Source organism: Carassius gibelio, chromosome B3 (genome assembly GCF_023724105.1).
Source record: "Carassius gibelio isolate Cgi1373 ecotype wild population from Czech Republic chromosome B3, carGib1.2-hapl.c, whole genome shotgun sequence".
Lineage (NCBI taxonomy): Eukaryota > Metazoa > Chordata > Actinopteri > Cypriniformes > Cyprinidae > Carassius > Carassius gibelio.
In genome coordinates, this window is record NC_068398.1 from 23,346,147 (window position 1) to 23,361,944 (window position 15,798).

A 15,798-nucleotide genomic window follows, 5' to 3' on the forward strand; every position below is an offset into this window, starting at 1 on the left:
GTGGTAAATCCTCATTCATGGTAAAATTCAGCGAACAAAAGACCAATTTCTTAGTGATGCATTCTGGAACTAAAAATAAAGTTCATCCACTCTTTCGTAACATTGGGATCAGAAGGAAGGCAATGCAATGACAATGTTTTTCCACAACTTGTTACTGCACAGCATTTTGTTTTCCTCAGAGCCATCTTTATCATTTGGTTTCTGTGTAGACCTGCGTTTTCCTCTCTCTTTGTTTGCACTACATGCTTGATTTGGTGGGCGGGGCTAAACAGGCAGGGATGTAGAAGTAGACATCGATCTTCTCCTGTGGAGGCGGAGTTTAGTCCCACTGTTACATCATGGAGTAGAACATACCACAACCTGTCAGATTGGCTTCAAGCTGTTTTTAGACTGAGAAAGTTTTGAGTTCTGAAACTTGCAGGATATTTTTATAGTACAATGATCACTTCTATGCCAAAATATCAAAGGAATTTTGGTTTCTCAGTTGACCCTTTTAATATGTTGTTTAAATGTATTACATTTGCTAGTGTTTCTGATTTATTCTGTAATTTATCAATAAATCAAATCCAGATGGGTAATATTTTGCAAAAGTAAAGTCATTTACTCTTTGATTGGCAGAATTCTATTATTAAAGCTCAGTAAGTACAAAAAATAAAACCATGAATACAATGAATAATGAATATCATCAGATGACCGTGTCAATAATGTCTGACAAAATCTCTCCCACTGCAAAGACTGCACTGTTTAGGAAACACTGATATGCAATATCAAGATTTCAGATTGAAGCTCTTTATTGACTTTGAACTGGTATGACAAGTTTTTTTGCAAATATATTTCACTATGCCAGTCAACACCTTTTATTCCCCCCGATGATCTGAATGCATCAGCAACAAAATAGTTATGAGATCAATCACAAATTATAAATATTCAATTATTGAAACCGCACAAGTTTCAAGTTTATGTTTCCAGTTCTTGCTAAAATTCTGAATTTTTGCCAAAACTGAGGCTAGCCAAAGTTTGGTTCCTGAACATGCATCAGTGTTTCAATTTATAGTAAGCACGCAGTCTGTTGTAGGACTGTGTTGTGTTGTGAAGAGCTCGTTTTAGGAAGCCAGTGGGAATCCTTATGTAAATGCAAAGTTCTGGTCTAGCTTTTGTTGTGGCTCTCGTTGCTCTGATGTACAGCGATTTGCTTTACACCATCACCGCACTGCCTCTAACCTACTTTCCCTTTCCCGTAAAGCCTGTGAAATAGATGCTAGTACCTGTGTGTTACCAGCAAGCCTCTGCTACCAAAACACACATATACACGCACGCACATCACATGACCTTCCTTTACCACAAGCCACAGCTAGAGGATGAGCACAGAAGGGACCAGGCAGAGATAGCGGGTGCGTAGATCAGGATTTCAAACAGGTCCTTGCGCAGATGACAGGAAGTGTGAAGTTTATGTAGTGCAGAGATGAAGGGCTAAACCGCCACCGTATTAGAAGCTTCCCGTTTTCTCATTATACGATTCACATTCTGCACGATGAGCAGGGTGCATGTGTTAGCAGACGCACACCTGCTGCTACGCAGTTTGCTGGAAACGCACCTGTAGCCTGGTGGCACGCTTTAGCGACCCCATTTCGGGAGATTAAACGAGCACAATGCAGCATTTCGGCAAATGCAACTTGGTCATTTGGGTGGGCTGAGGTGACTGGGACTCTCACAGCAGTGCAACATACATCAGCCTGATTTCACAAATCTGTTTGTTTTGATTCATAAAATTATGTCACAAATATATGAGGAGGTTCAATGCATGTCAGATGACAACATTTTGACCTTTAGTAAACCTCTAATTGTGTGTTTTATATGTTGTCTGTTTATACATATATATATATATATATATATATATATATATATATATATATATATATATATATATATATATATATAGGCTTATCTTGACAGCAGAGGCAATGATTGAGATCATCACAAATGCAGATCAGCTGCCTGTTATCTCTTTGGTCCTTTCTCGTAAGTAGCTCAGTCTTGACGATATACTTTGCACTTTGAATAGAATTTACTCATTAAGCTTGTGACCACAAGCAAGACCACAGATGACTCTTTTTTTTGCAAATGTGGCGTCCTACTGACTGCTCCACTTCTCAACTGCGAGCGCATGTTCTTCGCACCGTGTCACTGTGACCTGTTGTGGTCCTGTTTTTTTGTCGAGAGCCGTTTTTTACTCTTGTGCTACCTTAGGTTCCTTAAAGCTGCTTTCTGAACTTAAAGAGAAACTTTAGATGGAGAACATCATTTCACGTATCGAAACAGTAGAGGTGGGTTCTTTGAATCCTCTCAGGCGTTCTTTGAAAAGCAGACCGAGTGGTTCAGAGTGCAATAGTGCAACTGTGAGACCACGAGCAGGTGATTGTTCACAATGTTTTCCTGCTGTTCTAAGAATGAACGTCTTATCTCTGGTGTGGTTGTTGAAAATGAGGTCGGGGGTCCTTTCGTGTCATGCCCAGAAGCACTGCCTAGAGCTTGTCATGTTGTGTGAGTTATTGGAGCTCCTTGCAAACATCACCTCTGTCCGTGCTGCAGTTACCATGTGTGTCCTTGACTGTTTGGCAGCTGTTTCCTGTCTTAGCGGGTTCTTGTTTCTGAGAAGCCAGAGACTGTTTTCCTTTCACTGCTTCTTTTAGTTCTGCAGACGCTGTAAAAGCAGCTATTGCTGTTATCCGAGATGGTTCATGTGTGAAAATGTTGTGCCAATACCAAGCAGCAACAGGTTTATTATTTGTATTCATGTTTTATAGGGAAGCATTTGAAAACATTTTATAGAATTTTTTTTTACATAGCAAAGTTCTAGATGATTTTATTCATATTTAAATATCTATTAAAGCTTCATGTTTAAAAGACATTAAGCTTTTGTTTTCCTTCAGATTGTGCCATTTGCATTTTAGGTACTTTCTCTAGTTGGCCTAGAAAAAGAAAAAAATAAATAAATTTAAAAGAAAATTCTGTATAACATTACAAGTAAAATAAAAGATTCTAAGAAACAAATAAACATAAGTAATAATGTAATTGTAATACTATTATTGGTGTTGTTGTTGTTGTTGTTGTTAAGAAGATACCTTTTTATGACCCTCAAAAAGTGTACATGCGCCTCATCCATTGGCAATTTCATTTCAGAGCAATGCTGGTGTGCGTCGCTTCACCAAGCCCACCGAAAGTCTGGAGCGTTCCCTGGAGAAGAGTCGACACCGTGGGAGGAAGAGGGCCCAGAAAAGACCCAACTACAAGAATGTGGGCGAGGAAGAGGAGGATGAGCGGGGATCAGAGGAAGGGCCGGATGAAGAGAAGGAAAAGGCTAAAGGTACAGAGGCTAGTTCAAAGGCCAGCAGGACAAGTGGGGACAAGGAAGGTGAGTAGCACTAGATGAATGTCCCAGCATGACTGACTGACCCTCCATTCTTTGGATCACACCACACTTCGGCTGTGGCTCTGCTCTCAAAACTGCCCGAACAGCTGCACCCATTTGAGTTTGCAGAAAAGTCCCGCATTAGCACTCTGTACCAATCTAGGTGAGGTTTACTGGGACGTTTCACCTGAAAATGAGAACCGTGTCATCATGTACTGGTCCTCATGTTGTTCCAAACCCATATGACTGACTTCTTTCTCTAGAATACAAATGGATACATTTCATTGGTATTTACCCAAGTAGGACATATGGACTGGAGCAATTATCCCATCAAACAATCAGATTTCAGGTTTAGATTGGGTTTAACGATTTGAACAATGTTCTGATAATTTGAGGAATTTAGGTTTGGTCCTTGGATTGTTTCTTAGCATTGTTGTTCCAGGACCAGTAATGATGACAGTGTTGACCGAGCAACACGTCCTACTTGGCTAAATCATGTTTTGCCAGTTGCGAGAGCACTCCACCTTCTCACATCATTTGTGTGTTATGACGAGGTCACTTTGGTCCACATTCATTCTGTGCTCCCCACCTCTCCGATTGGGCAAAATCTCACCCCCACCCTCTCCCTCTTCTACCGTGGAAGACATGTTTGTGTCTCCTTAGTTTCTCTGGGAGTTGCCAGACTTGAGAGGGAAAGTGAGCTAAGCCCTGTCTCCTGTGGTGTTCACTCCTCTGTGTGATTCATTCTTTCAGTCGTCCTCCCCACGTCTGACACACAGACACTTATATGATGTTCATTTAAGTAACTTTTTGCACTTTTGCAAGTTCAGGCATTAGAATAGATTCATTTTTTGTGGTCTCTCAACTAATCAGTTGTGTAAACAGTTGTATGAATATTTATTTACATAATCTATAATCTATTTATAAACTGTTCTGTGGAACCCTGCAGAATTTTCTCTTACGATCACTGCCAAATATGTTTTAAATATTTATTAAATCCAGCGGTCACTTGCTATAATAAAATTCTAGAAAACATTCCCTTGTGGCTTGGGTTGTTAGGTTCAGTTTTGAAAGTTATTAACTGCACCCAAGCGGTTTCCCTTTTTGAGATAAATGTCCGCTGGCATATAATAATTTCATGGGAAATCCATTAGTGTAACTTTAGACAGCTTAGATCAGTTTAATGCAGGGATCTTCCACGGCTGACATCTAACATAGACTATGCCAAAATCCAGCATTGCTGTTATACTTTCGGTAATGTGTTGGTGTTTGCAGAAATTGAGATGGTGGTAATGGAAAAATGTAGGATCTCTGAAGTGTCCACTTTGACGGAACAGAACATTACCGATGAGGAAAAGAGCGCGGCTGCGGCACGGTCTGAAGGACAGAAGAGCAGGTACACAAGCAACCACAACCTAGTAGAAAACATGTAGCTCTTTTTAGGCTAAGAAAATATATTCACAAACAATTTAACAATTTTAAGAATTTCCACAAATAATTTTTGTCAGATTAAGCTAGGAAATTTTATTTCATTAATTTTATTTCACAGTAAAGATATATATCCCAATTATAGTTATTTTTGCTGTAAACAAGGTCTTTACGATATCAAAAAAATCAAACAAAAAAAAACTGCAGTAAAACAAATAAAAAAGAAATGCCATATGTGTATGTATATATATATATATATATATATATATATATATATATATATATATATATATATATATATATATATATATATATATATACACATACACACACACAGTGCCCTCCACTATTATTGGCACCCTTGGTAAATATTAGTAAAATCGACTGAAATCTGCATTGTTTATCTTTTTGATCTTTATTCATAAAATTATAACCTTTTATTGACATAAAACAACAATTTAAATAAATGTTTTTCCCCAAAGCATGTTGGCCAGAAATATTGGCACCCCTAGAAATTTTATAAAATATAGTAAAATATCTCTGAAGTATATTCCCATTCATATTTAAACTAATTTAGCACACCAGGGTGACTTTGAGCATGAAATTGTCCAGCCATGACTTCCTGTTCCACTGGATTATAAATATGAGGAACACAAAGGCCAAATTTCATCCATCACAAGGAGTGAAACCAAAAAATATAGTTCTAATGTGTAGATCAAGATTGTTGAGCTTGGTAAAATAGAAAGTGGCTGCATGGTGAAGAGGAGAGTTTGAGTGGCCAAAGACTCTCCAGGGATCACAGCTGGAGAATTGCAGAGATTAGTTGAGACTTGGGGTCAGAAAGCCTAAAATAAAATCAAACGACCCCTACATCACCACATGTTGTTTGGGAGGGTTTCAAGAAATATTCTCCTAACTCGTCCAAAAAACAAACTCCAGCATATTCAGTTTTCAGACATGGCTGGAACTTCAAATGGCACTGGCTTCCATGGTCAGATGAAACTAAAAAAGATCAGATGGGTTTAGTAAAAACAGTGAAGTAACCCATGTCCAGGGTTAAATATACTGCTGGATCTTTAGTGTTGTGAGCCTGTTTTTCTGTCGGAGGTCCTGGACATCTTGTTCAAATGCATGGCATCATCAAAAAAGAAAACAATGCAAATTTATTTTTACAGCAGCCTTTGATCATATTTTCCAAGAGTGCCAATATTAGTGGAGGGCACTGTATGTATGTATGTGTATATATATATATATATATATATATATATATATATATATATATATATATATATATATATATATATATATATATGTATGTATGTATATATGTGTGTGTGTGTGTGTTAGTGCTGGGCAACAATTACTTTTTTAACATCATGATTAATCGCATTGTTATGCACGATGCAATCAAAAGTAGTGTATTGTGCACTTTTTTCATTTAAAAGTACTGCTATATGAACAAAAGTACAATAACATCTGGTTTGCAAACATGTGCTGGACGAGTGTGAGATGGGTAGAGACTCATGTGTGCGGGATGCAGGTGAATAAGGGTGTACTCCCACTAGGCGGTCTTAACCATGCCCAAGCACGTTTGACCCCCAAAGTCTGGTTCGTTTGACTAGTGTAATACCGTGCTCGGTTGGAAGAGGTGTGCCAGAGCGTGGTTCAGTAATATATAAATCAGTGAGTGTGAGCCCTAACCGCTCCGGAGTGTAGATCTTCTGATGCTTGCCGCATGATTGCATGAACTTTTCTGAGTGGCAAGAGTGATAGATCTGTAAAGCAATATATTGTGAAGAGGGCCGTGTGTTACCACGTCTCAAACGACTCAAAATAATAAACCACAAAGTTAACAAAACGATGCACCACTGTGCTAAGCAAGAGTGCTTCTCTGCTTTCTTCACGTGCTATTGGAAAATCCTGAAACGTTGCATGAATTGCTGTTTATGAGGATACATACCCAAGTAGGACATATGGCCATATACATTGCTCCAGTCCATATGTCTTACTTGGATACATTGTGTATTTTACCATTCAAGGCCTATAATTCAGCAAAAATAACTTGGTTTAATACTCCCAAGCTCTGTGAGCACCGTCTTCAGACTTCAGACTTGCGTTTCAGTGGCTTAAATTAACGTATTTTAAACTACAGTGCTTAAAAATGCATGCAAACAATACGTTTTCATGACCACATAGCACAGCAATGTCACATTAGGGTGTGACCGTGATGGAGACGCTACTCCAGAGGTTAAATCTAAAGGTTAATTGTGTCGACCGGTAAATCACCCACCCCTACTTCTGTGACATTTTCATTAATAAGGGTCAGAATCATCTACAGTATACTGCTCCACCTTTTTAGTTTAGAATCAACAGTTCAGTACTTCCATTAAAACTCCATTGTAGTCCAAAATTGTGCTTTATGAACCATTAATAATTGTCAGCATTATTAAAGGGCATTATCATTGAACCGATGACCATGCAATTGGCTTTTTATGCTCTGTTCATTAAAGTGCAGCGAAGCTCCCCTATTTAGGTTGGCATGCTCCAGAGAAAGAGGGCTCAGGACATGTTCATACTATTCCCCAAGCTTTTCCAAAGCAATATTTATTTGTTTTTGCTATCCCAAGAAGAACATTGCTTGCCTGTAAAAAAAAACAAAAAAAAAACAGTGTTCTTAAGTATCAAATCAAGTCCATGCAGAGTATTCCTAAGAAGAAGAAGAGTTTACACATGTGGAGAATATTTTTAGTTTGAGAGGGAGGGAGGTAACTACAGTTTAGTCTGGATATAAGTGTTTTCAAAGCCAGTCTAAGTTCAGCATGATTTATAGACAATAGCTCACATAGTAAATGCCATTCGCAACACTCAAACGATGCAGTATGTGCTACACAGAAACTACACAATGCAGATTGCACGCATAGTCCTGTTGTTCATACTTTTGCATGTTTTCCAGAGAGTAGAATGAAAGAATAGCTGTTATCATCTTGTTTGTTGTTCTAGGCCCTTCCTGGACATGTTGTATAACGCACTGGACTGTGACACAGAGGATTACCAGGCTCTGTTTGTGCTTTGTCTCCTGTATGCCGTGTCTCACAGTAAAGGTATTTGATCCAGTCTCAAACAAAGCATTTTAAATAAAGGGATAATTGTGGTAAAAGTTGTGAAAAGGTTTCTATATAAAATATATAAATAAATAAATATTACAAAAGAAACTTAATGTAGACACTAATAATATGACACTGAAAACAATCTGAAGTGTTTCTTGAGCACCAAATCAGCATATTAGAATAATTTATCATGTGACTGACTGAAGTAATAATGCTAAAGATTCAGCATTTCATGAATCTTTCATGAATTTCATCAAATTAATTTAAAAAGAGAGCAGGGGTTGTACATTTTAGAATAATTCACAATATAATTTTTCCTATATTTTAAAAAGCAGCCATTCAAAATGCTTACATATAACATGTTTGCTTACTTGATTACGTAATACAGTGTTTAATACTGTAATACAATAGTTATATGATTACATGGTTTAAAACATCTTTAGACAGCTTTATAGTGTCAACATCATGCTCCAGCATTCTGTTTCTTTATCTCTTATTGGTTTATGTGTGTGTGTTCATGTGAAGGTATAAACCCGGAGCTCTTAGAGAGGATCCAGCTACCAGTGCCAAATCAAGAGAGGAGCTCTTACAGTCAGGTGTTGGTGGAAAGAGTGATCCGAATCATTAGCCAGGCTGCTCAGCCAGGTACACACACACACACACACAGCACGTTCTCACCCTACTGTACTTTACAGACAGATTCCAAATATAATCCTTCTCCTGCTTAGACACGCTCATTAAATATTACACGCGGCAGATTCCATTAATGTGCCTGAACTTGACCGTGTAGACCAAAGCACTCACTGTTCATTCAGGGTACAGTGATATGCGCGCATCCAATTTCTTTATTGAGGTACTTCATAAATATATCTCATTCATCAGTACAAATTATTCTAGACAGTTTCTTTCATAATCAAATAATAACTTTCTTGGACTCTGAACCAGTGTAATTTTAGTGTTATTTAGTACTTTTTTTTAAATTAGGTTTTGTTTAGTTTTTTTTTTACTTTTTATTTTAACTTTATATTTGTTTTTGTGCTTTTGGGAACACTTTAGAATAGGAAGTTTTCCCCGAAAGAAAAAAAAACTCCTAACCTGCGGTGTATTAATAGGAGTGCCGAGATAAAAATCCTCCCTGTGTTCAATATCCTGTTTCAGTTGGAAATATGTCACCATAGTGAAATACAGTCGGCAGCAACTTCGGGTTCACATGGACTTTAAGTTTTGGTATAGTGTAGGATGAAGGCATCTAAAATATGATCAATAAAGAATAAGGCATTAATATGTGCTTTATAAATACCGTACTAACAAACAGACAATATTTTAGTAATATTCATGCTAATAAGCAGCTATTTAATAGTGACTATTGGAGTTAACGTGCTTTTTTGTTTCAATTTTCTTAGTAATTTGAGTTATTTTATCTTAGTTTTTTGCCAGTTTGTTTAAAAAAATTTTTTTTATATAGTTTATATTTAATTTCATTTCCGCTTTTGATTCAAATTATTTTAAATTGTTTTAATTTTAAATCTTAATTAATCATTTCAAGAAAAAGAAAAAAACTGCACATAAAAGAATAATATTAATTAACACATAACAGAATTTTCTACAAATCTTTCAGTTTGCAGAGATCTCCAGTTTATGGCTGTGGGATGTTTTGTAAAGCTTTAGCAACAGTTATTGTGAGTAACTGTAACCCAGGGGGCTAAAGTGCAGTGAAGTGTCACTTGTTATTGATGCATGTTTCTTTAGCTCTGTACCATTTACCACAGCCTTGAGTAACACAAATTGCAACCGATTTCCTCTGACCGTTGATCTCTTTCACCTTTGTTTAGAGGAATTGTAGCTGATTTCTCCTTTCGGGGCTCCTGTAATTGTGACATTTGAATGCTGACTTGCTCCACATGCTCTCTATACTTAGGATTAAAACGTAAAGTCCACAGTATACACGATGAGCTGTTATCCTCATGTTTTATGATTCATTCTTCATCGTGACACTGGCATGACAAGAAGCCAAACTTCTCTTTCCCCAAGATCCACAGATTTCCTCTTCATTTGTGACAGTTTTGTCTGCTAACATGGTGGTTGCCGTGATTCCACGCCACATCTGAGTTATTCTAATGTCACACACTTCCCTTTTTAAGTCATGTTTGCATTTTTCTTGTCTTGAGAGTCACTTGTTAGGTCCAGTTTGATTCAGTTTTAAAATTAGCACAATTGCACCTTTTGTGTGTGATGTCCATCATCACAACTTGGCGCGCATGTTTGTGTGTTTCAGATGGAAAGGTGCGTCTTGCCACCTTGGAGTTGAGCTGTCTGCTTCTGAAACAGTCAGTGCTGTCCGGCTCTCAGTGCATTATAAAGGACATTCATTTAGCCTGTTTGGAGGTAAGAGTCTTAACACAGAACCAAAAGCACTTCACTTTACTGTTACACGTTCTGCATTTCATGTATGCCAGCTACTGTCATATCTTTGCCAGAATTATTTTTTTTAAGGCTCATGGTGCATAAGATTTAAGTGTACCAAATGGGACTGGTGAAATCCATGAATATTTTTAAATATATATACAATATTTTGAGGGAAAATAATGACACGAACAGGAATAAGGTGATACAATTAATGAGAGACATTTATTGACATCAAAGAATAGTAATAGTTTATTTGTATAAATAAACTTCCATAAATATGAATATTAAATTATGATAGACAGTGTTAGCAAACTTATAAGACAAGTTATAGAGCCATCAAATTGAAGTCATTCTGAATGGCGTTGGTCTTATTGCAAAATCCATGATGGCATTATTTTGTGGTCACTGTTTCAGCAATGAATACACATATTGCTTATTTGTTATCTTTCGCAATAATTGAAAAAAATGAATTGTGACACCAAGTAAAAAAAAAGATGAAGTGATTTATGCTAATGAGCTTATCAGCCATTGCATATGAGATTTATTTAAAACTGGTTGCTACATATTTCTAATTAATGCAATATGCACACTTAGGTTTTTCCCAGTCATTTGTCTCACATTGGGTAACGGTAGCTTTCGTTCTTATTTTGACACTAGACAGCTTTACAGGAAGTAGGACATTTTACTTGTTTATATTGCGCAACCCGATCATACCATTGCTGTGATGATATTTTCTTTTTTTAGGGTGCCCGAGAAGAGAGTCTTCATCTTCTGAGGCGGTTTTATAAGGCAAGATGCTCTTTTATTTTATTTTATTTCGGATCACATGAAAGTCTCCAGTTGGTTGAGGTACTTACTGGAACCCAGAGAGTTCAAGGCAGCCGACGTTCATACTAATAATTCTCATAATTACCACTTAGTCACTGGTGTTTGATTTCCTTTAAAGTCTTGAGGAAGAATTAAGCCCAGCTCATCCTGAAGACTTTGTTGTTGTGATATTTGGGAAAATCCCAGCAGCTTCCTGCTGAAACTTGTACGCGCTCTTGGCGGCTTATTCACATTGAGACATTTCTGTGAAAGCAAATAACAATTAAACAGAATAGAGTAGACTGATTCCAGCAAGATAACAAAGGACACTAGTGCCTTCAACTTTTGCTCTGGCCACTCTGTCATTTGCCGTGACGTTGAAGGACATGTTTTCCAGATTTTACTGCATCCTGCAGCACTTTTTTGTTTGTTTGTTTGTTCGTATTCCCTGAAGTCATGTTCGCTCATGAAATTGGAGTGCTCTGGTGTTTAATGTACGTGAGAACAGCAGCCGGTTTTGCTTTCACAATTCAAAGAAAGATCTCTTCTGGAACGCATTGTGCAGACTGCACATTATCCCAACCCTTTGTCTCTGTGTGTGTAGACTGTATGTAAATGTTCACTGTACTGAATGTTCTGTTCTGGGATTATGGAGGGCCCTGGGAGGACCCGTGTTTTGGTATCTCATCTGCATTTCCTGTGTGCATAATTGATCAGCGTGTCCCAGCTCTTCCAAGAAACTGGGCGGACGCGTACAGCAGCAAATCACGGGTTGAGACACACCTACTGTTCCTTTATCGTTTCTGTCTTCTGCACTATAGCATAATAGTGAAGTCAAAACTACGAAATAACAGAAGTGAAAGCATGGGAATTATGCAGTGACCAAAAATGACTTGTACTGTAAAGGTGAAAGAGTCAGACTGTTCCGAATAATTGAACTCGTGCTTTAGCTCATTTTCTCTTTAATTCTGTATATTAGCACCTTTTCTCATAATGTCCCTCCCTTCATCCTTCCCGTGGGGATTTTCATGGAATGTAAACGCTGATTCATATTAACAGCTGCTTTTTTGTAACTTAATAATAATTCATTTTTAAGAGTGAAATTTTTTTAGCTTTCCTGGGGTATGCTGGGATTTGGTTTTGACTCAACTTGCACCACCCTTCCAATTTGTAGTTTTTCAAATGTTCAATAAATAAGTATTTCGAGCTTACCAAGGCTGCATTTATTTAAACAAAAATACAGTAAAGACAGTAATATTGTGAAATATTTTAATGTGCTTTTAAAAATACATATATATATTTTTTATTACAGTATAATTTAAAAAATATATATTTTGAAGAATAGTCAGTTCTAAATTTAAATAAACCGCATTTATTTGAAATGTTGTACCGTTGTTACATTGTAAATGTCTTTGTGGTCACTTTTGATCAATTTAATATATCCTTACTGCATAAAAGTAAAACCGTTATCTAATCTAAATCTTACTGACCCCAGTGTTTTGAAGAGTATGGTGTCATGTGTTTTGTTTTCGGTTATGGTAATTTTTTCCATGTAATGTTCCTCTTCCTGCAGGGGGAGGAGATTTTCCTGGACATGTTTGAGGATGAGTACAGGAGCATGATGGTAAGCTGCCTTACTAAACATACAAAAGTTGTCTTTTTTGCAACCTCACAGTTATTGTCTGTTATAACCTGATGATACGGGCAACACATCCTGCTTCTGGGTGAGAGGAAATCTCTCTTATCTATCACACATTTACTGGATGAGGAGTGGCTAATGCACCCTATGTTGATCTACTTCCACTTACAAAAAAATTGTTTCCTGGGAGTATTGTTTTTCTTAAAGGATTATCTGAGCTTGAATGCAAATATTGCCATTTACTCATCATCAAACACAAAGGCATAAAAAAAAAAGTTAAACAAAAATGTAGTTGCGCACTCATTTTCCTGCAATTATAAATAATGTGGGCTTGAGCTTTCAACACAAGAGCCAACATGACTCTTCTATATTAGTTTCTAGAAGAAAACAGACCATATGGACCATAAAATAGTATGGAATTGAAGTCATATTGTCTAGTTTTATATATTTTTTGATGTGTAGCTTGTCTTGTAGCTTATATTGAAAAGAGCAGCCAGGATATTCTTTAAAAATGAACCTTTAGTGATGTTGGTTTTTTAACAGAAAAAAAAAAAAGTCATTTGTTTTTGGAAAACTTAACTGTCATGTTCACACTGAACCACCGACAAACGCCAAGAGGCTGTTTGTCCAGCAAAATGAATGTTTGTGTTTGTTGGACCAGGATCAAGAAGCTCATAGAGCGATTAATGTTCTTGCATTTTGTCTTTGTTTATGTGTACTGTGCGATAGAATAAGCCCCTAAACGTGGAGTATCTTATGATGGATGCATCCATTTTACTTCCTCCCACTGGCACCCCACTTACCGGCATTGATTTTGTGAAGCGATTGCCCTGTGGAGATGTGGAGAGGACACGCAGGGTAGGTGATGAACATATGCACTAATGCTGAAAGATCTCAGATTGTATTGTATGGGTAGATCATGTGGCCTTTTGTCTAACATTTTGGCTTTTCTTGTCAAACATCCTCCAAACCTTTTCTCATGATCTGTGAAAATGTGTTTCTTGGCCGGTGTGTACACTGTTTGTCTTCTGGGAACCCATTCAAAGATTTTGGAAATTGTTTTCATGTGCTTCAGATACATAACAATGCCAGGCTTTCTGCTGTATTGCTTATCGACTTAATTTGGTCTAAATGACAAGCAGCTGATTTTGAATATACACATGCTTATTTGGGGATGCAGCTGTGCACATGAACAAATGCATTTATTACACACATTTAGGCTGTATTTACAGAGCAAATTCTGAGTAAAACATTAATTAGTGCTATTATATCTGTCAATCATTCAGTGAAGACTTGTAGCAGGACTTTAAGTAATATTATTTTATATTTGATATGTACATAGAAAACTTTAAACACTGTTTACTTAAGTGAGCAGTGTTTTCTAGTTTTGAAAGTGGTGCCAAGAGTTGTGAGATTTCACAGTTGTCAGTACTGAAACGTTGATATCATGACTCTGGGGTGATTGAAAATTTTTTCAAAAAAAAAAAAAAGTTCTATTTATTTTAGAACATTTAGCACTCATGTAGGACATAAATTCCAGGAAGATTCATTGATGTTGCGTGTGTGTGTGTGTGTCTGCAGGCTATCCGTGTGTTCTTCATGCTGCGCTCGCTGTCCCTACAGCTGCAGGGAGAACCAGAAACTCAACTTCCTCTAACCCGACCAGAAGATCTCATCAAAACTGATGATGTGCTTGACCTCAGTAAGGCCTTTACAGTCACATAAACCCGATGCTGAAGAAGTTGCTTTTGCAAACCAAACATTTTCAGTTTTCAAAATATCAGCTGTAATGATTTTTTTCTGCTCATTCAGGTTTTTGTTTGCTTTGCCAACATTTTTTTTTTTATCACCATCAACAAGTAGTTTCAAACCTGCATACATTTCTTCTAATGAACACAAAAGAAGATATTTTGAAGAATGTTGTTGACCAAACAGTTTCTGGTCATCATTGACTTCCATAGTATTTTTTCTTTCTGTTCTATGGAACCAACAACTGTTGGTTACCGACATTTTGCAAAATATTTTGTTCAACATAAGAATAAAGGTCATAAGGGTTTGGAACAACTTGAGGGTGTGGAAATGACAACAGATTTTTCATTTTTGGCTGAACTCACAACAACAACAACAAAAAAATATTTTTAAGAACAGATAAATGTTATTAGTATATTCAGAAAGTAGTATATTTAGTATGTTTTATGTGTGCCATAATACCTGGGTTTTACAATTTTAATTTATTACCTGGGTAATTACTGAAATGTAACTCATAATTAAATTACAATTTTGATGTCAAAAATAAAACATGGCATATGATTTTCCAATGATTTTCACAAGACACCAATGTTCAGTTAATCACAGAAAACCAATGTTTAGGCCTACAAGGATTAAAAGGGTCCTATTATATCCTTTTACAAAGTCTTCATTTAGTTTTTAGGGTGTACTAGAATTCATTTTCATCCTTGATTGTTCCTAAAAGCACCTCACTTCCCAGTCTGTCTCAAATGCGCTGGTTAGTTCCTGTTTCACTGAAACCCCTCCTTCCAAAATATGGAAAGTGCTCTGATTGGTTAGCTGGCTCAGTGCTTTGTGATTAAAGAATTGCTGAGAGCCTGTTCTGGAAAACTCAAGCCCCTTACCATAACTGTGAATTTACATCTGCTCAGCTGTAAATAGTAACAATAGCATTGTTTTTATTAGATTTTTTAGTCTGTGGTCTCTAGCCAACCTCAACCAGTCCTCGTCTGTTTTTGTGCATGTTCCGTGGGCAGAAGTTATTTAAATTACTTCATTTGTGACTTCACAATATCTGGAAGAAGCACACTATAGTCCAAACTTGTTGTAGTTGTAAGAGAATACCTCCCTTTGTAGCTGACTTTGACCTTGCAGATCTTTTTTTTATATTTAAACGGCAACATTACACTTTAACTGAAGTGGAAAAAGTGCAAAAGCATAAAAGGACCCCTTTATAATAGATGTATGTGTCCAATGAATGTAAGACTCAGTGA

The 15,798-nt window shown here is 36.9% G+C and overlaps 1 protein-coding gene across 3 annotated transcripts in view; it reads left to right on the top strand.

Moving 5' to 3' along the window:
• The window catches only part of LOC127951864 (protein CLEC16A), a 57,068-nt gene that overhangs the window by 15,663 nt on the left and 25,607 nt on the right, over positions 1-15,798 (top strand). For 2 of the 3 annotated variants that reach the window (XM_052549949.1, XM_052549946.1), the window contains exons 10-18: positions 3,181-3,412; positions 4,685-4,805; positions 7,838-7,938; positions 8,470-8,589; positions 10,220-10,329; positions 11,095-11,139; positions 12,731-12,781; positions 13,526-13,654; positions 14,378-14,498. In XM_052549949.1, coding sequence (XP_052405909.1) covers positions 3,181-3,412; positions 4,685-4,805; positions 7,838-7,938; positions 8,470-8,589; positions 10,220-10,329; positions 11,095-11,139; positions 12,731-12,781; positions 13,526-13,654; positions 14,378-14,498 — 1,030 coding nt within the window. The remainder of the gene's footprint in view (positions 1-3,180; positions 3,413-4,684; positions 4,806-7,837; positions 7,939-8,469; positions 8,590-10,219; positions 10,330-11,094; positions 11,140-12,730; positions 12,782-13,525; positions 13,655-14,377; positions 14,499-15,798) is intronic. The other variant, XM_052549947.1, reaches the window with a different exon arrangement.